Source organism: Lates calcarifer, linkage group LG13 (genome assembly GCF_001640805.2).
Source record: "Lates calcarifer isolate ASB-BC8 linkage group LG13, TLL_Latcal_v3, whole genome shotgun sequence".
In the NCBI taxonomy this organism is placed as follows: domain Eukaryota; kingdom Metazoa; phylum Chordata; class Actinopteri; family Centropomidae; genus Lates; species Lates calcarifer.
In genome coordinates, this window is record NC_066845.1 from 23,767,125 (window position 1) to 23,787,933 (window position 20,809).

Consider the following 20,809-nt stretch of genomic DNA (forward strand, 5'->3'; position numbering starts at 1 on the left):
CAAGCATTAACATGTTCATCACTCACATGTTTCAGCTGCAAAATAAAAACTGCAAATATTTTATTTTTATTTTAACTTCAAATCATCATTAATCATTTTATCTGTTATTATTATTATTATTACTATTCATCTTCACACTAACTACAGTGACCAAATAAATGTAGTGAGGTATGAAAGTGAAATATTTTGAGGTGGAGTAAAAGCAGAAATCCTCACTGTAAGAGCAGTATTTGAGTAAATGTACTTAGTTACTTTTCACCACCGGTATCAGAGAATGTAAACTGTGTGATAACCACTGTTGGAGCATCTTGGTGAAACAGTGAGTGGATGAAGTTACTGGATGATGATGGAGGAAGACAGCAGTGGAATGTAACTAAGTACATTTACTCAACTACTGCACATAGTTTTACTGGTGTGCGACACTGCTCCACCTCTTTCTATTTGAGCTGCAGATCACTGATTATATTCAGAGGTTATAAAGTCATGTTTACTGGGATTTTACACGAGCTTTATATTTATATTCCATCACTGAAAAATCATGGCAGAAGTTTTGTTGGTCTTATGAGAGAACGTCCTTTCAAAATAAGAGCTTAAGACATATATGTGCTTCCTAAGAAGAACTTTATCATTAAAACACTACGACTTACTCCACAGCATCTTCCATTATCTCACATACTGTAGGTTAAGGCCTCCTGTGTGGTCTAAACCTTTTAAATGCTGCCATCTAGTGGTAAAACTGAGCTATACTGTGTTTATATTACAGCCCAAACTGGACCCAGTAACTCAAGATTTAGGACTGAAATTGACAGCAAATAAATCTTTTGTACGCACGGATTCATTTTGTTTTGATCAAAGCATCTGCAGTTTTTCCTCCAGTATTATACACACCACTTATGAGCAGTTTTACAGCAGTTTTTTGCTTAGTGACACTTCAACACATCAAACTACCAACTCTACTGTTAATGGCTAATAGTAATAACTAAAAAAATAACACTAATCAGTGATAAATCAAGGGCATGGAAAGGTTTTTGTCCATCTCTTTCCCAAAATCTCAACGCGATTTGAAGTTATGACCTTGCTCAGTGGCATCTCAGCGGCAGATTAAAGGGTTTTGAACCATGATAATCACATTATCAGATCATTAATTAAATATATTATGAGTTTATCATCATTTTTAATTACATATCTGTGTTTTACAGTTAGTCAGACAAAATAAGACATGTGAAATGTTCCTTTAGATTCTCTGAAGGTCATTTAGTCCTTTAATGTTTTGTGTTTGTTTTATATTTTAACAGTAAATTCATAAATTTAGAAATTTAATTTGCTTTCTGAACACAGTTTCTCCCATCCAGTTCCGAGATGTCTTGGTTATGAGCTGTGACAAACAATGAGAGTAAAAGTTTTCCTTTGTTTACCTGCTTCAGTCTGACACCCAGTGGACAACAGGGGGAATATCAGGTTTTTAATCACCAAACACCTGGGTAAATAATTCACATGGTAACACATCAGTATTTTATTATTTCACAATTGGCACATATGTAGCAGTAGCTAGTGAAATATGAAGAAACAGATGAGACTGAATTAAATAAGCAGCAAGAATTCATCTGAGTGTGGCATTAATTTTACTTTTTTTATTTTTTAAAAGTTTGTTGCACACAAGATTTACCAGGGTTTCTGCAGTGTTCACTTTATTACATTTATTGACATTCATATTCTAACACAATGTAGAATATAATTTGATATATTTTTCACAATCATATGGGTCAAAGAATGAAGTAAAACTAGTGGGGATAATGAGGCCTACAATTATTTATCAAGAGCATGAATTTATTTACATTTATGTCACATTTCTGCCACTCTTCAGCTGTAAATAACAATTTCTAATATATCTGTAAAAATATTGTGTTGTGAACTTTAAAATATTGACTTAATTTAAGTTTTTGCTGAAATCTGGGGCCTAATGAAACTCATCCTGCAGCCAATGCAAGGCAACTAAAAATAATATTTAATCTCATGTAAATTATATTTAAGATTTTTTAATACCTTGGAAAATGTTTGTTAAAATTGGACTGAATTAAATGCTTTATTACTTTAAAACCTATGTTAAAGGCAAATCTTTTATCAGATGCAGTTGTAGTGGGCCTAAATAAGATCAGTCTGGTGCAAATCAAATGTGGATACTGAGAGAAACTGATGATTTCCTGAATGAAATGAATTCACTTTGGATTTCTTTAGCTTTTTCCTTCTATAAAATGTCCTAATTCACACGTCTATTACCACTGAATCATTGTGTGTGTATAGGTTACCTAATGACAGACTGAGGTGTGAAATGGAAAGAGAAAATTTAGTCCTCTCAGGTGCAGGTAAATGTAAAAACTCCACAGCTGAAGGACACGTCCTCCTGTTTGTTGCACATTAGCCGTCAGAGGTCGGAGGTGTCGGACCCCTTCAGACAGAGACAAATGCCGTCCCGCCTGGTTTTGTATTCAGCCGCATGTGTTGTCGGTCCATCAGAGGCTAATTAACATAACAGGATCCCCAGTGATCCCACACTGCTCTTCTGTCTATACACAGCTCCTGTTACGCTTTACGGCCTGCACGGCGGGACACTTCCAACAAGATGCTGTTGTTTCAATCAGCACCAAAAGTAAACTGAACAGCGTGTGAGAAAGTGTCTCCAGGCTGTGGCCATTAAAAAGATTCAGTGTGTGAGTGGTTAAAGTTTGTGTATTGAGCATTTTGCATGGACAACATCCTAAATAAACGTCAGTATAAAGAACCAGTAATGCTGCATTTTAGACAATATATCTTTGTTAAGTTTAGGTGGTTTTTGTGGAGTTAGGCCTAGAAAACAAACAACGTAATGTTTATTTTAAAAGGTCAAAATCACAATATTATAGCAGCTCCTATGGTGGATACAAAAAATACCACAAGATAACCACACAATCTATAAATATTATTATGTTTTTTAGAATATTTTTAACCCTTCTTACTGTATCCTACACATTAGTAGTGTTTATTTAATGCCCTTACATACAGAACATTCACATTTTCATTTATTGAGGACTGAAAATGAACTTTTTTTATATGGATAAAGGAAATTTTAAAATATGTTAATTTATTTTTGAATGATCATACCTGGGATCCATTCAAAGATCTGTGTAAACTCCTAATCGATCACCATACACCTACAAGGACCCTTGAAATTCCTTTAGTAATGCCTGGATCCCTTTAAAGGATCCCTGGAAACTGCAACTACCTCAGTGAAAAAATCCCTTAAATTACTTAAGTAACACCTCAAATCCATCCAAGGGTCCAAAGACACGGTCCAAAGACACGTGCGGTGATCCCTGAAACACTGTTTCAATAATGCCTGGAACTCTTTAGAGATTCCCTGGAAACTCTTCATGGATCCATGGACCCCCTTCTGTAACACCTGGAATCCATTCAAAGATCCATGGGAACTCGTCAAGGATTCCTGGATCCCATGCAAACCCCTGGAATTCCCCCCTGAAATCCTTTCAAGGATCTCTCTAAAATCCAGAGATATCCCCAGAAACTTTCAAGGTCCTCTGAAATTCCCTCTGCCATGCCTGTAACCTGTAATCCCTGGAAACTCCTCAAGGACTTCCAGAACCCTGCAAAGAATCATGAAACTGTCTGCCAGCAATACCTGGAATCCCTATAAAGATCCCTGAACCCTTCCAAAGCTCCCTGCAACTTCTTCAAAGATACCTGAAACCTCTTCAAGGACCCTAAACACAAAGACCCATGCAAAGACCACTGAAACTCATCCAATAATGCATGGAACCCCAAGGAATCTTTTCAAAGATGAACCTAAGACAAACTATGTCAAGGATCCCTAGAAAGCTCTGAGGGACCTCTAGACCCTGTAAAGACTTCTGAAATGCTTCCAGTAACACCTGAGATACCTTTAAGGATCCCTGGAATCACCTCAAGGATCTCCAGACATCTGCAAAATTCTGAAACATCTAAAATAATGCTTGGAATCCATTTAGAAATCCACAGGAACTCCTAGTGGATTCATCTAGGATTTCCAGACCTTGCAAAAAACCCAAAACCTTAAATACTCACAACCACTTAAAAGTCCCCTTGAACTTCTTCCAGATTCCCCAAGATTCTCTGACATAGAGTCTTTAAAGGATGCCTGGAATTCCTTCCAGGAACCCTGAAATGTCCTAAAAGAAAATCCATTCAAGCACCTCTGGAGGCCCCCTCCTGCCCCACGCTGCTCCTCCGTAATGACACAGACAACACATTTCACCTGGAGGGTCCGGCTCAGTGCGGATCCTCCTGTCCGACCATCCAGCCCGATCCCAACATCAAAGCATTCCTGGTGTGGAAACGGCAGCCTGGGGTGGCCGGTCGTAACCTCCGTAATAAATTAAGACGAAGTGGCAAATAAAGCTGCACCTGCAGGCCTGACGTCTTAACCTTCAACACATGGAGGAAGCGTTAAGAGGAACTTCCCTCAACTGGAGAAAAAAAACACCAGAAAAACATGATTTTTACAATATAAAAGTAATGTGTTTATCCATTAAATTAAATAAATTAGTCTGTAATGGCTACAAGCTGGTGTGTCTTTTAGCTAACTAGCTAAAAGGCTAAAAGGCGCTGTCCTTTCAAGAAAATAGATATCAAAGCATTAATACAAGCTTTAAAAACAATCCAATAAACACACTGATGTATTTGTACTCTAGAGGCACCATAAATAGACCTAGTTTATGACAGCTAAAAGCTAACAATGTTTTTTAGCTAGCTAAGCCAACAACCTAATTAAGCTAACTAACTAATAAAGTTAACTAAAAAGATGCTGTCTGTTGAATAAGTACAATTCCACAGATGAACATTATTGTATTTCAGAGATACCATAAAAATAAAAAAAGCCATATGTTTATAGTCAAAACTGTAAAGTTGTGGTTAAAATAGCTTTTAAGTGAGCTAAAGCTAACATTAAAAAAAAGCTTTACAGTAAAAATAACTACTGATCAAGATGCTTCTTAGTTTAATGTGTCCAGTTTAGTTAATGTGTACAGTTTTTTTTTTTTTTTAAGTTTTCTTGTGTTTTGTTATAAAAAGAAACCAAGGCCTATTTGATATCTTACAATTAAATAAAGTTTTAAATTGGCATTCATTTATATAAAATTAAGATTTGAAATATATATATATTTTAATCCTCTGACACCTCAAGCCAAGCAGGATTCAAGCAGGACAAACCAGAAAACAATAGGCTACCCTACCCATATTTTGAAAAGAATATACAATATATCTGTGACAGAGATTCATATCCACCCATATCCTCCTTTTAACTTCACTTTGTTCATTAATTTTACATCACAAGGAAACTGACAAAAGGCTGAGGTCGACAGGCTATTTTCAGCTGCGTGAAGATCCGTGGCTGCATTGTCTTGTTGTCAGTTCCCATGGACGTCGGTTGGCACTGAGTAAATTCTGCTATGTCTCTTTTTTCTTCTTGAGTCAGGCTTTCACTCAGTAAGCTGCAAACAAAGAGCTGAACGTAGAAAGTGGTCGACGTTCCTCTTTTAAAATGCAGGTCACACCCATGGGTCACCTCCCCTTTATATCCTTTTTATTTTATTCTGATAAAGGTAATTATGTAAAGTAAGAATAAGGTGAGAGAGAAAGACATCATTCAGTCGTGGCGTTATTTGTATCAGGGTGATTTGGGTTTAGTGTATAAACTAAACTCAGGACCTGTTAAAAGTTAAGGCTGTGGGTGTGTTTTAGGTTGGGTTTTATTAACTTTTGTTTTGTGTAAGACTCTCCTGCATGCTGACATGGTGTTTTTTCCTCTTTTTTTTTAAAGGTATGATTGTTGTGAAAACAGTGTAATCATCTTCAGTTACCCCTGCCAAGAGAACAGACTGTAACAACCTGCATGACACATTTATCACCTGTGTATCTGCTCTGTCACAGGGCAGTTTAAACTATGATCCATGTAAATACTCCCACTGACAAACAGATTATATGAACATTACCTGCATAATCACTGTAATATTAAAGGAACCTGAATCATAGCCCTCACACATGTAGTAATCATTTTTGGTGTCAATAATAGCCATAATAATAGGCATTTTAAAAATTATCTGATATGTTCTCAACAGTGACCTATGTTTGTTTTTAATATTTAAAATCAAATTTCAGTTAATTTAGGATGCATTAAACAGAAAAATATTAAAACACACTAAAAACTGATGTGAAAAAGGCCATTAACTTTTTAAAATTGTAGTAGTTTTAATACCTTTAACATGTAAAAACAAAGCAGAATATAAACTAAAACAGTTGCCAGTCTTTTGACAGATTCCCTCTGCAAATTCCCATCAATATGGAGGATGCAGGACCTGTCATGGCTGATAATTCACAGGAACAAATTTTGAACAAATCCGTGATTATGCTGTACGTTGACACAAATTATAGTAGCTACACTTAGGGCTTTTGAGGCCCCTTTGCTGGGTTGGTTATCCAGCCTTACCAGTGGTAACCCAGATAGCAAAGTGAAACTTCTGGCCCAACATATTTCCAGCTGGAAGAAATTGGTCCAGATGTGGAATTAACTTGTGACAATCATGCCGAATGTGGGCCAGACTTGGGCCTGTGGAACCAGGCTTGGGCCTATGCTGGGCCAGAAGTGGTCCTAATATGGGCTGGATTTGTTTTACTATCTGGTAGGTTCAGCATAATTGATTGTGGCATCCATTGTGCTCTTAACAAACATAAAAAAGACAAAGAAACCATTGAGGGCAAGTAGGCTAACTGTCAGTTAAACAAGCTAACGCTAACTAGGTTTTTGGATAATTAGCCTTGGTGCCTGACGGGCTGTGATCAATGTACTTTGTTAAAATAGGACAATGTGGAAAAACAAACCTTAAGAGTATTTTTCTAACTATATTATAGGGTTATATTACTTAAAAGTGCTCGTTACACGGGAAAAGTAATCAAACTTCCGTTAACCGTTGCTAGGAGAACTCTCCCCTCCCTCCTTCGCCCGATTAACTGCTCGCGATCCTATTGGTCGTTGCGTGTTGGGAAGCAGCCAATCAGAGGACAGTGAGCGCAGACTGAAGCGGTTCATAGGAGTGGTGCTCCGGGAGTCCGCTTCAGAGGACACCTGGATCTGTCAGAGAGAGATATACTCATTCATCCGCTCAATTAACAGCTAATTACGAGTCTGTCCCGGAGTCTGGACCGTGTGTTTGTCTGTGAGTGATTCATCAGAGTACTTACGAGGTGATCACCGCTTTCCCACACTGCTGTACAACCCTGGACAAGACCGCTGAGCCAACTCCTGGAGGTAAAACAACTCTTTTTCTTATGCTTTTTGTTCATTTACGGGGGAATACCCTTAAATATAACTAATGTATAAGCAGACTGTTAAAACTCCATGAAGTTTAATTAAATGCCTGCACGAAATAACCAATTAAATACAGCCTACTTAATCCGATTTTAGGCTGGAACAGAGAGAAGCGATAACCGAAACAGTTACAGTTGCTATTAATGGGTTTACAGCCTATAATAAATGATTGGATTGTCCTATTAATTATCTCATGAAGCCTTTTCTATTTTAGAAAAAGCCTCCAGTAATAGATTCTGATGTAGTGTTTGCTCTGTTTTTTAATTCAAGTGCAAAATGAGTGAAAAGCCATAAAAGTTTATTTCTAGATGAATCATTTTCAGCAGTTATAAAGCTATGGGACCATATCAGTCTGTCAGAGCTTAAACTTATTTTCTGCTGTGCACTTTTTAAGCTTTTTAAAAACCATATTTATATTTTTGCTTATTAATAAAAAGCCTAACAAGCACACACCCTGAAATCTTTTTGCGCCTCTTGGTCTGTTACTGGATTTTGTCTTTATGCAAGAAAATGCAACAAAAACAAGCTCTAAAAATACATTTCATTTATTAACCCGGAACTGATTGAAAAAACAACGACAAACTATAATGTTTTTTTTTCTTCTGGTGAAATCAGCTCTTTAACTAAACTCTGGTTTTTTAAAATTAAAATATGACAGCAGACAGTTTGATTTAAAATGTGTGCTCATGAGTTAAGATGTAACTCTGTGTAATTAAGTTGTTGCCATATTTAAAGGAGAAATAGTTTATTTAGTGCAGAAAATTAAACATAGTGTGTATTCATTTGTTCCATACTGACAGGTCGAAATAATTCATAATTGTCTCCAGATATTCGACGACAGCCGGCGGAGGACTCGGGCAGACATGTCAGACAACGCCGGTTGCGAGTTTGAAATCGACGTGGAGAGCCTGGAGACGGAGAGCGACGACCTGGCGGACTCCTCCAGCCGCCCGGGCTCGGCTCCGCTCGGCCCCGCCGCCTCGGAGACGGACGACGGAGACGACGGCAAGGGCGACGACAAGCCGGGCCCCAGCGGCCTCATGATGTGTCCGAGCGACCAGAGGAAGCTGAGCCGGACGCCGAAGTGCGCCCGCTGCCGCAACCACGGCGTGGTGTCCTGCCTGAAGGGACACAAGCGCTTCTGCCGCTGGAGGGACTGCCAGTGCGCCAACTGCCTGCTGGTGGTGGAGAGGCAGCGGGTGATGGCGGCGCAGGTGGCCCTGAGGAGGCAGCAAGCCACGGAGGTAGGCCGGAGCGAGCGGGTGTGTGAGTGTGTGTGTGTGTGTGCAGGTGAATGCATGAACCAGTGGGTCCTTCAAATGCTCCATAAACTAAAAACACGCAGAGGAAGCTGTGATGCATTCAAGTGCATTTACTCAGCAACATTTAACAAACAAATCAGATCCCACAGTGGAAGCGATTTCACTTTATTTCACCAGGGAAATCAGCTCCTCCTCTTCTGCTTCACTGCATGTCTGACACAAACACACAAGATTAACAAACAGCAAAACATCCAGGCCGCTCAAGTGTTAGCAGGAAGCCTGATTTAGCTTCTCATAAATATCATGAGCATTTTTTCCACTGCTTTATTTACTTTGTGAACCACTCAGTGCTGCCTGTACACATCGGCTGCAGGGGAAAATCCACATCAAACATCTAACAATGTCTTTAAGACATACAGCAAATTAATAAGTTAAACATACATTGTATAGATTATAGTTTACAAGCTCTGTATCCACTGATTTTTTTTCCAGCGTCCAGTTTAATTTCCAAGCGACAGTCCTTGACCTGTAGTCTTGTAATTGTTGTGCAAACTTTGCAGTATCTTGTTTGAAAGCAGCTCAGTCCGGACTTCACACTCAGCTTTAACTGTTGCTTTTCGCTCACACACTTTTAGACCACGAGAGGCCTGAAAAGGCTAAAATAAGTTTGTGTGTCACATGAGCATTAATGCAAATCGTCTTTCCTCAACACACATCTGCTGTTTAAAAAAAGAGAAAGGTAGTCGAGTGCTGCGTGTGGCTCTACTGTAAACAATCAGTGTTAAACTGTAAGACGACACGCATTACGATTTGATGAATGTGACATAATTACACGCCTGACATGGCTTTTTCTTCATTCTGCTGCCGCAGCACAAAGTCTCTCTGCAGATTTCTGCACACGTGAGCGTTAACCGCCGCAAAGCCAACTAATGTTTTTGTTTTTACAACCAAACCTCAGCTTCCACTTACGATTTAGTGTCAGGTTTGGGAATTTAGTCGAGATCAGGGAACGGCAGTAAAGGTTTAGTGCGGACAACTGTATCTGTTTGTTTTACTGTGTTAATGGAAAGTTGTTCTCAGAGGTCTTTATTTAAATTTAAATAAAGCTTTATTTATTCAGAGAATATAAGAGTGTCTCTCACTCTTCACAGTGCAACCATAAAAACAACATGTACTGTAAAAATCTTCACCTGCTTAGAGTTTATTGGTTGTATTTCGAGGCCAGTGAAGAGGCTGTGTGCTGCACAAAGACGCTCCACATCAGCAGCGGTATTTTAAAGATGATACCAGATGGAGGTTTATCTGTTCAGATTTGTCTGTCTGTTGTGTGTGTGTGTGTGTGTGTGTTCAGGGTGTGTCAGTGGTTGTTTGTGCTTGTTTCTTGGCTTGTTTGACTGAATATGTGACTTTTATTACACTCGATTGATTTCAAGTAACAGTCAATTTTAGTTGTGCAACAGTTGAATTGTTTCCCTCTTGTTTTTTTATCTTTAAAATGCTAAAAATCAATATATTTAACATCTGTTTGCAAGTTTAACTTTAAGGTAATTTATAGCCCTGTATCTCATTTTCAACAGCTAAACATACTGATCCAGCTCTAAGCTGTTTGAATATAGTTTTTATAATGGTAATAAAATATTTTTAAGTCGGTCATCACTGAAATGGCGGCTTACATTATCCAAACACAGCTACAACCTGGACCTTGGCTGTGGTGAATCAGATATTACATAAGGCTCAAGGAAAACATCCTGAATTCTTTTTTTATTTTTTTATTATTTCTCAGGATAAGAAAGGCATATCTGGGAAACAAATTCCGGCCGAGAGGAGGACGATATATCAGCGACACATTCGGCCGTCCACCATGCTCGCCAAAAGCATCCTCGAAGGTAACGCAGCAACAAATCTGACATGTTTTATTTCTGTGCGTTAGATGTTTCTGATCTCTTTCTGCTCCTCTTGGCTCTTCTTCTGTCTCGGTTTAACTCGGTTTAACTAAATCCCCTTTTTTCCTCATAGCTTGTCTCGGATTTCTTTTTTCCTTTAGCAGAAATAAGGACTTTCTAACATCTGTAAGCAGTGACTTGTTTAACTTTTCTGGCATGCAATAAGTTGACTAATTCTGCAGCACTGTCACAGTGTAGTTAATATCCAGTCTAAACTGTCTGAACATGGTTGTGTTGCATGTTTGTCAGTGTTGTGCACATTTCTGCATGCGTGCTTGACATCATCTATAATCCATAACACACTGACTGTCGTAAACCTTGCATTTAATGGGTTTTTTTTTTTGATGACAGGATATCGTCCGGTGCAGTCTGATCCATTCCTGGCGGCCAACCCGTCTCTCCCCCCGCCGCTGAGCGACCGCATGAGGAAGAGAAGAGCCTTCGCCGACAAGGAGCTGGAAAGCATCATGCTGGAGCGGGAGTATAAGGAACGAGAGCTGATGGAGAACAGCCAGGCGGCCACGGCCTCGCTCATCTTCCCCAACAGCATGGTCCACCACGCCGCCGAGTACAACTCCTACAAGACGGCCTACTCGCCGGCGGCTCAGGTGGAGCCGCAGCCCAAAGAGCTGTGCAACTTCATCGGCCCCAACTGCCTGGATCTGTCCATGCAGTACCCGAACGGCTCGGCCAACGTCGAGCTCATCTCCTCCAACGTCAGCGTGGCCACCACCTACCGCCACTACCCGCTGCAGCCGTCGCGGGGCAGCTTCATGATGTGGCCCCGCGGTGCGGCCAACCTGGGTGACGCCCTGCTCTATCAGCAGTGCCTGTTCAACGCCACGGCGGTGCAGAACATGAAGCCGGGCGCCGTGTGGGAGCCCAAGGCGATGCCTGCCGAGAGCCAGCCGCCGGAGCAGGAGGCTGCGGCCGCTCTCGCCGCTAAAGTCGAAGGATCCCGAGCTGCCGTGCTGCAGGACTCGTCAAACCCCCAACGGGCTGATCCCAAACCCGCTGGCGTCGCCCACAGAGGGCAGAGGGAGTGCTCGGCCTTCTCTCCTCCTAAGAGGAGCTTTGGACAATCCTTCCCCAGCAACCCTCATTCCCAAAACTCCAGCCAAGTCTCGAACAAGCTGAGCAAGGACAGTGCTAAGCTTTCCATGAAACTCAACTCCTTTCACTCCCTCATCCAGCACTCGCTGAATGACAAAACCAGCGGCGGGGCCGGGCCCGAGCTCAGGGCTCCGTACTGCAAAGAGCTCTTAGAAGAGGCCGCCCGCAAGTTCAGGGAGGGCTCCACCAAGGACATTCAAGCTGTAAAAATCACCGACAGGTACGCCAAAGACTTTCTGTCCAAGTCTGTCGGGACCAAGGTGGCACCCAGCGAGTCTTTGTCGTTCTCTGTGGAAGCCATACTGAAAAGACCCACACCTGCCATGAGTCGAGCATTCCATTAATTCCCATTAAGTGTCTTTTCTTGCACTATAAACGGCAGGTTTTCCTCCGTCAGAGTTCATCTCACTTTGTGGTTTTGGGGTCAAATAGAAACTTAAACACACGGGCACTGCATCAGAAAACAGACCAGCTGGAAATTATTCTTTTTTTTTTGTTTGTTTCTTCCCAGTTTAATATTTATGTACAGTATATTATATTCTACATGTGCATGTTTAATAACTTTATTGTGTAAAGTATTTAAACATTATCCCAATGTTTTCCTCATGTCAATAAACTTTATAAGACTGAACTCTTTCCATAAAAAGTCTTGTATTTCATTTTACGCCCAAGTTATGACACGTTTAACTGTGAGCAGGTTTTTGTTTAGGTCAGAAGTTAGTCTGCACTCACTAATAAAACACACAGGCTGTAAGATGCACGCTTATCAGAAACACAGATATAGGAGTGATCAAAAATCAAATCTCAGATCCACACACCAAACGTTTCAGTTCTGTCATTCATGAGTTTTAATGTTCCAATTTTGACTTATTTAAAGTTAAACTTTATGTTTTGAGCCTCCAATTCTAAGATCATTTAGCGCTTAATTAGGATTCAAAGACTGAAGATTTTGTAAAACAACTACATCTTATTTAATTTGAAATCTTGAAGGAGAAAACATTTTGTGCACGATTGAATTTAAAATATAAATGCAGTGTATTTTTGGAGAAGGGCCACATTAAATTCTGCTAACACATCAGTAATACAAGTAAAATAAAATCACAGCTCCTGGACACATTAGTGCTGAATATTTTAATTATTTCATATTAATTTTAAGCTCAGTTTGCTTTAACTTTATGCTGAAACCTGAGATATTTTAATGATAAAACATTGTTTTATATGATATAACACATTTGCATAAATACAAACACACAGTGGAAGTGTGGATGTGAGGGAGTGGATGTAGACTAACAGTGTTCCTCGGGGGCTGAAACATGATATCAGCACATTAATCTGTGAGCAGCATCATCTCATCTGTTAGAGATGCATTTCTCCACTCATTCCTTTCCAGTTACGGGCTCTCAGTGCAGTGTGTGTTAGTGTGTGAGTGTGTGTGTGTGTGTGTGTCCATGCTGAAAGACAGCTCCAAACATGGGATTCACATGAGCTGCAGAACACTGATCCGTGCAACAATGAACAAGACGAGAGGTTAAAAAAAAAGTCAGTAATCTCTTCTTCCTGGCACAAACCTCCACTTTTCATCTGTGTGAATCTGCAGCCAAAACCTCTTCACTTCTTTGACCAAAGCTCTCATTTTCTTGTCACTTTTTTTTCTCTTCCTCTTCACTGTTGAGTCCACTCAGATGTCTCGCGTCAGGAGGAGACTGTGGACGTGTGATTGTTCTCAAAGCGTCCTCTTGTTGCTGCTGTCGTTGGATTTGGGCAGATGATGACATTTTGTGTCACCGCTGAAGGCTGACTTCACTTTAACTGAAATACTGATTTTTTTTACTGTGTGTAGGCATGTGTTGCTGTCTTTGTGAGGACCCACTCCAGCTCTAAACCACTGTAGTGAGGACATTTCTGCATCGTGTCCTCACTACTTCAGAGGGCTTCATACACTTGGCTGGTTTATGCAAAATTCATTTAAAGAGTGTCAACTTTTCTGGAGCTGGTTCATATTTATTCTGAAATAAACAGAAGAGGAAATAAACATCGGAAATCAGTGGATTAAATCAAAGTCTGTCTGGTTGCTTAAGAAACATTTTTTTTAAATAGAAATGTAGGAAATACTCTAGGTGCTCAGGTGGATTTCGTTAGCCTCGGGCTGGGCTAGGCTAGCTGTTTCCAGTCTGTATGCTAAGCTACGCTAACAGGCTGTAGCTTCATATTTACAACACAGGCACAAAACTGGCGCAGAGCCAAACATCTAACTCTCTAACGTTTATTTCCTCAAACTGTTCCTACTACAGAAAGCTTGTTGATGTTTTTGCGTGTGAGACAAACAAACAAACAAAGAAAAGTTCACTTGGTGGTGACAAGCTGAAAGTTCTGGGAGGAAAAAAAGCCTAAATGTTGTTTATAATCTTCAGTTTATGACTCCTGCCTTGGGTTTACACTCTTGTATTTATTTAGCTTTTATTGCAGCTTCATTGTTACTTTTTTAAAGATTATTTTTATGGTTGTTCTGCTTTTATCTTGTGCTGCAAAATGGAGAAAGTAGTGGATATGGTGAGATCTGTACAAGAGATTATAAATGCCCACTGCTCCACTTTGACACTTTAATTTCCTTTTATAAGGTCATTACTTAAACAGATATTTAAATACAGTTATTATCCTCTTAAGCCCCACAGCTGGGACAATTAAACTTTATTTTAAATTCTAGTGAGAATCCCAAAGTTTACCAAAAAATACCAGGCTGAGTGATACGGTCAGACAGTGTTGAATTAGATGACTTTTCCCGCCTTAAAAGGAAAAAAAAGGAGGGGACTGGGGGGATATTAAATGACGCACACTGTCCACATGTTATTATTGGCAAGATGGAGAAATAATAATTCCTTTTTTCCCCTCAGCCTTTAACATTTATAGCCCCACAGTATCAAATCTCAAGCTATAATAAGAGCACAATGAAGACATTGTTTTGTCTGTGGCTTAACAATGTGTGTGTGTGTGTGTGTACATGACAACATCATACAATGTGTGAGAATGAGTGTGTGTGTGTTGATGCCCGGCCGCTCTAACAGCAGTTGGCTGCTGAGCAGAAGGTGACAGTGTTTGTCTGCACTAACTGCCACTGATAAGTATCTGCTGAAGTCTGTACTGTCTCATTCCCAAAGTGTGAGATTTAACATGTCAGCAGAGTGAACTGGATTGTTGACTCCCCCCCCCTCCCCCTCTCCTCCCCCCTCCTCCCCCCTCTCCTCCTCCACCACCATCCTCTTATCAACAGTTGTAGTTCACACAGTAGCATTTTGTTTAGGCTACACAGGTGTCGTTTGCTATTTAGAGACTTTAATGACTTTCCTTCATGCTGTGATGTTGGGACAAGAAAAACACACACACACACACACACACACACACACACACACACAGGTCTGGGAATTTTGTCTTTCACAGATCTTGTTTCACGACTCAGAGAGACGACAGAACAGAGGTCACGGTGTGTGTTTGTTGCTTACACACAATATTGTGGTCGTGTTAAATGTCACGAATCTGCACTTTTTTTTATCACTTAAAGGACAATACCACCAATTATTTCATGTTTTACCTGATTTTTTGTTGTCGTATGTTCAGTGAACCTGCTGCTGCAGTCCAAACCTTTCTGAAAAACTGTGCATTCCTCTGATCGCTGTCGATAACAGATCATATCTGTTTATGTTTACGAGTGTGCGGTCGCACCACAAGCTTCTGTAGTTTATTGTTTATTTACTACATGTACACGTTGCACTGGGTGAGAGGTGGGGTTCAGCCTGGACAGGTCACCAGTCAATCACAGGACTGACAAACCACTCACACTCACATTCACACCTGCAGGCAATTTAGAGCCACTGATTAACCTGCATGTCTGTGGACTGTGGGAGGAAGCGTGAGTGGAGGGAGCTAGTAGAAGGTGTGTGTTTGGCCTAATTTTTCCCTTCATCCTCCTCGGTGATATTGACAGTTGCTGTGTGAGACATGTCCACACTAAGTAGGCTTAATTTGTAAATGCATCTTTAGCGTCCAGGCTAAAACAGTGTTTTTCTAAACGGTGTGTAAATCTGAAAATGCCAGTTTGGTGCTGTAGCGTGTACGAGGACAGACGGAGGCGTTTCGTTGTTTTCCTGAACTAAATCTGGAAAGAGTCTGTCCCCCATGACTGCCCAGTGGGAGGAGAATTACTCATTTTGGTGTTTTAATGTGGATATTTTTAGTTATCGTAGGTCAGTCTCTGCAGAGCAAAGTTGACAAATTTGTAAACTTGCAAATATCAAGTTGTTTCCTGCTTCTCTGGCTTCCCAGTTCCCAGTTGTAATGACTTACCGGGACATAAAAAAGAAACAAATGTGGAACCAAATCAGCTGTCAGAGAATGTAAAATATGTTTTCAACCAAACACACCCCAAGAACTACAGATTGAGGAGAGGCCAGATCCTGCCAACTGCTTTAATATCCGTTACTGGTGTTTGTAAGTGTAATCAGAGACCTGTCAGGCTGGAGCACAGATCAGTGATCAATAAAATGTATTGTTTTGTTAAAAAAAGTCCAAACAAAATGAAAATAAACCTTTGAGCAGATGAAATATGTCGTACGGACTTCCCCTGCTACGATACAACAGCTCCATTCTTCTCCTGCCCATATAGCATTTGGCTGCCCTGCCAGTGACTGTGGTTGGTTTATTGCTTTATCACTGCCTGACTCATCTCAGCCCTGCACACACACACACACACACACACACACACACCTACGAACCCTTCTCCAGGTGTTGAACCAAACCATCCGTCCCGCTGTTGCCGTTGTCACGCCAGTAACTCCCAGCCCGTCTGATACGCTACAATCCTTTGCACATTAAGAATCTATTAAGCACCACAAACTCAAACACATGCATTCACAGAAAAAAAGAAAAAAAAATCCCACGGTGGGTATTTTGACTCTGGAAATAAATGGCACATGCTGTATTTTGCATCGGCGGTCAGCGGGCGTGAAGGAAAGGGTAGGATCCCTATTCATTTTCACCCGCTTTGTTTCTCTCGGCCTCTACCAGCAGCCGGGGGGGAGAGGAACACCGGCCGGTTCCTGCATTCCTTCCCAGCACCTTGTAATCCAATAAGAAATGTGTAGCACTGCAGCTTTTTGATAAGTTGCTCCCACTTAATTACCACGTTGCCTGGGTTGACAGGCCTGAGGGCCGATGGGGGCAAAAGGCTGGTGTTCACTGCTCAAAGTTGCTGGGAATATCCTGACAAACGCAGACACACACAGATCTGCATATTTGAAATGTGTGAACTGGGGTTTTTAGTTGTTCAAGCATTTCTTGGTTGTGCTGTTGAGACAGAAAATGATCTCGCTGAGTTTAACGTCCTGTGTTTTTTGTTGCATAAGATAACAAATAAATAAATAAAGCGAGGGCAGCAAGGCAGAGAAGTGTTGGTGCTCAGACATGGAAAATATTTGTTGAGTTTGTTTCTACGTAATGTAACTGATCTAAAAATACTTTTACAAAACAATGGTAAATTGGAAGCTGAAGCCAACACACACACACACACACACACAAACACACACACACATTAAAAGGCATTTTCAAAGGCTGCCTTATGCATGTTTCTGCGTCGATGCTAGCTAGCATTTAGTCTGGAGCATGCACATCTGCTCTGCTACACTTTCCAAATGCTGACAAATTCTGGTACTAGAAAGAGTCATTTCAGTGGTTTGTTACGCTTCAAAAAAAGTCACTTGTTGCCATCAGCTGCAATACCGTGTGGCCACTAAGGCCACAATCGCCTCACAGCTCAGTGCTGCTCCTGAGGGAATGTGGAGGGGCGTGTTGCTTCATATTTACTTCCTGCACGGTGCAGGGATGATGTGTTTTTGTATCCAATCTGGAAATTTGCATCATCCTGGTTCCCTCGACTAAAAGCAAACTAATTTTCACAAGTGAACTCCACTGTTCTGATGTTTGAAGCCTAAACACAATCTCCAGAAGTAAGAAGCTAATGCTAGGCTATAAACCAACGACACCACGGTCACATGACGTCAACGTCTCCACCACTAAGCTTCCATCTTGTCATTTCATTTAGCTCTGAGCTCTTCTACAAAAGCCTTTCTTCTTAGAAAGTTAGTGAGAGTCTGAAAGAGCGTGAGTAGAAACACAATGAGGCTGTAAAGGTGGACTATTGGTTTTCGTGTGCGGTTTTATGACCTCTGTAGTCCCATTTAGCCACTTGTTAGCAACTGCTTTTTTAAACTCATGTAAAAGATTAAAAAACCCACACACAAGTGGGATATTTTCTGACGTATTTTTTCTTGTAGAACAAAACGTGAAAACGTCTTGAGGTTGTGTTAACCACAAAAAACCCTCGACTTTGGGACGAGGGAACAAGTCAACAAACCACATGACACAGTCTTTCCTAAACCTAAACCAGTCTGGTGACCACGTTGCCATGTTCAGGTATCGCAGAAAGCAAACGTTAGCACCGAATATGAAGAAATATTGTGATTTGGCATAATCAGGGTCCTGAATGTGCAACTGATGCAAGCTGTTGTTTCAGTTATGGACTGAGGATCTGTTGAGTCAGTGTTTGTCCTCGCTGTCATTGAGATTTGCCCCATAGCAGACTTTATAAGGCCCTGTGTGTGTTGTTTCCATGGTTAAAGTCCTTATCTCTATGTTTTATTGGGCTGCTGCTTGTGTGGAGGAGTTTTTGTTTGTTGACACTACATCATCATAAAAGTCAACACAGTGGTAGTTGGGTTGAATTCTTAGTAATAACCTTCCTTTAATGTGTCTGTATGCAGTTTCTTGGGCACGTTCTGTTGGTAACACAGCTCCTTCAGAAGACAGACGAGTAAAAACATCACCTCCAGGAGGAAAATATGATGCTGTGTCTTTGCTGCTCAGTTGTTTCCTCGCCATGATTCACTTGCATGATGTTATCTCCAGTAAAACGTTGCCCAACATCATCAGACAAACCTTTAATTGTCAGTCAATCAGGGCTTAAAGTCAGGACAGTATTGACAATAAATAAAAATGTGTGTGTTGTCTCCTCAGCTAAGGCTAATGAGGTGAATAAAGATGTATTTCACAACAGACACAACTGCATTTCTCCTATCTTTAGTGAGGAATGTTGTGTCTTTCATTCACAGTTACAGCAGTGAGGGATGATTTATGGATATTTTCCGAGATCTTGAAGTGGAAAATAACCAGAGAATCTAACACAGAAAACATCAGAGGTCAGAGATTACTTCAAATATCTGATTTTGTGTGGGAAACTGCAGTTGTCTAAGTTTAGTTTATTCCTGTCTCTAAAGCAGCTTTGTTATCAGACGTTTTTGTATCTAAACCTCCAATCAATCCATGTTTACACATTCACTCACAACAGGCCGACATGGACACAATCTGCCCATTGTGCCGCGTCCTGTTGCCTCCTGAGGGTTGAGAACAAACATCTAAATCTCTGACACCTGTGCTGTTGTTTGTGTTGTTTCAGTAGCCTGCAGCGTAACCTCGTACTCGTGAAAGAGAGACGCTTTTTTGCAACACAAACTGACATTTGGAGCAAGACAAGTGAACAGTCAGAGTGTGGCTCAGAGTAAACAGTGAAGCTTCTCCTCAGGTCCGTAAAACAATCAGCCTTCCCCCCGAGGGAGAAGCAACAACAAAAGATATTTTTGTTTCTTTTAAAAAGGAGGAGCAGTGTTACCTCCTCGTACTGTATTTGTCTTTGTTTCATTCAGCTTTTTAGTAAAGACTAATTGTTCCCAGAGAGTCCGCAGCAAGTTGCCGGTTGAGGCTACTTGAAGCCCGTCTCATGTTTCCTGGAATAATTTTGAAACATTCACGCAAGGATCAAGGAGAAAGGCAAATTCAGCCACTTCAAATCCAGATGATAGCCACATTTGCAAGTTTATGCAAATAATTGTAAATCTTTGAGCAGCAGCCAGAGTTTGTAAAGGTGAACCTCGAGAGAAGAAGAAGACAAACGCAGTCATCGCTCGCTTCATTTGCCGTTTCATTTGCACCGGCTGTTTTTTAAAAACGAGCGAACCCATTTCCCTCACTGCTGTTTCCTCGAGAGATTTGTGATTAACCAGATTTTTACTTAAGAAAGTCGTCTTTATTTTGCTACTTATACAAACATTATCATCTTCTCCACCTGCTCAGCTTTTGCAGGGAATTTGCCAGTCTAAACATTCATGTAAATACTATGGAAAAACGCTTTGTGTTGCATTGTCACACAAAGAAAATATCATGGTCCTCTGCAATGTACTGTCACACTGGGCTGTGCACACTTATTACAAATGTTATCTCTGCCCAGGTTGTTGTCTTTACAGCCTCCTGCCGTCCCTCTGATCTTGGTCACAGCATTTGTATCCACAGTAGGAATGGAAAAAGGAGCTGCGGCTGTCGCAGCGCTAACACCGCTGCAGGCAGAGGTTGGTGCAGATGGTGCAGCTGTAACTCCACTAACGCCACGATAAATGGACAAAGCACCTGGGCTAACTAAAGTAAACAGCATGATTGCAGAGGTTAACACTTAAAAGCTTTGATTTGCATCAGGTCTATATGAGTTTATTCAAATGTACACTCCCTATGTACGGCCTCTCTCAGGCAAACATGTCTATGTTTAGAGTGGGACGTGCAGTTGTTGTCTTTTACTGCAGAGTCAAAAAAGGACACTGTGACTACATGAAACACACCTTCAGCTATTCTTTTGAACTGTAAAAAACATACTTTTTTTACAGGTTGAAAAGATGCAGCAACTCTGCATGCTACACATTTAAGCATTTTTTTTAGGTGTTTATTAACTTTTATTCCTCCTCTATTCAGGTGGAAATTACCTGAAGCAATAAGATAAGATGAGGTTTAACATCAGGTGGCTCTTGTGTGTAATGCCATCTCTCTGCCACCCTCTACTATAAACTGAAAGGCCAGGCAAATCTGGATTACCAACTGGACAAATAAGGCAACTGTCGAGACCTGAAAAGCCCTGCGACCAACATCTGGTTGTGTGTGAGCTTCTAGCTTTCAGACCTGAATTGGTTTACTTCATGGTGTGTCTTTATTTCAAAGTTGTATTTTATCAA

The 20,809-nt window shown here is 40.7% G+C and overlaps 1 protein-coding gene across 2 annotated transcripts; it reads left to right on the plus strand.

Annotated features, from left to right (window-relative positions):
- Positions 1 to 7,119: 7,119 nt before the first annotated feature.
- On the plus strand, positions 7,120 to 12,342 carry dmrt2a (doublesex and mab-3 related transcription factor 2a). Of its 2 annotated transcripts, none has more exons than XM_018668306.2 (4): positions 7,120 to 7,333; positions 8,194 to 8,637; positions 10,439 to 10,541; positions 10,950 to 12,342. In XM_018668306.2, exons 2-4 carry the CDS (start codon positions 8,257 to 8,259, stop codon positions 12,053 to 12,055), a joined length of 1,590 nt encoding a protein of 529 aa, XP_018523822.1. In that variant the 5' UTR covers positions 7,120 to 7,333; positions 8,194 to 8,256; the 3' UTR covers positions 12,056 to 12,342. The 2 variants fall into 2 exon arrangements, with proteins under 2 accessions (XP_018523822.1, XP_018523821.1); XM_018668305.2 differs by having other exon boundaries at positions 8,221 to 8,637.
- The last annotated feature ends 8,467 nt before the right edge of the window (positions 12,343 to 20,809 follow it).

Excerpts from the sequence above, each read along its gene's own strand:
- dmrt2a (XM_018668306.2), top strand. The coding sequence starts at position 8,257 with ATGTCAGACAACGCCGGTTGCGAGTTTGAAATCGACGTGGAGAGCCTG. Across the intron at positions 8,638-10,438 it reads GGAGGCAGCAAGCCACGGAG|GATAAGAAAGGCATATCTGG; the intron begins GTAGGCCGGAGC and ends ATTATTTCTCAG. Across the intron at positions 10,542-10,949 it reads CGCCAAAAGCATCCTCGAAG|GATATCGTCCGGTGCAGTCT; the intron begins GTAACGCAGCAA and ends TTTTGATGACAG.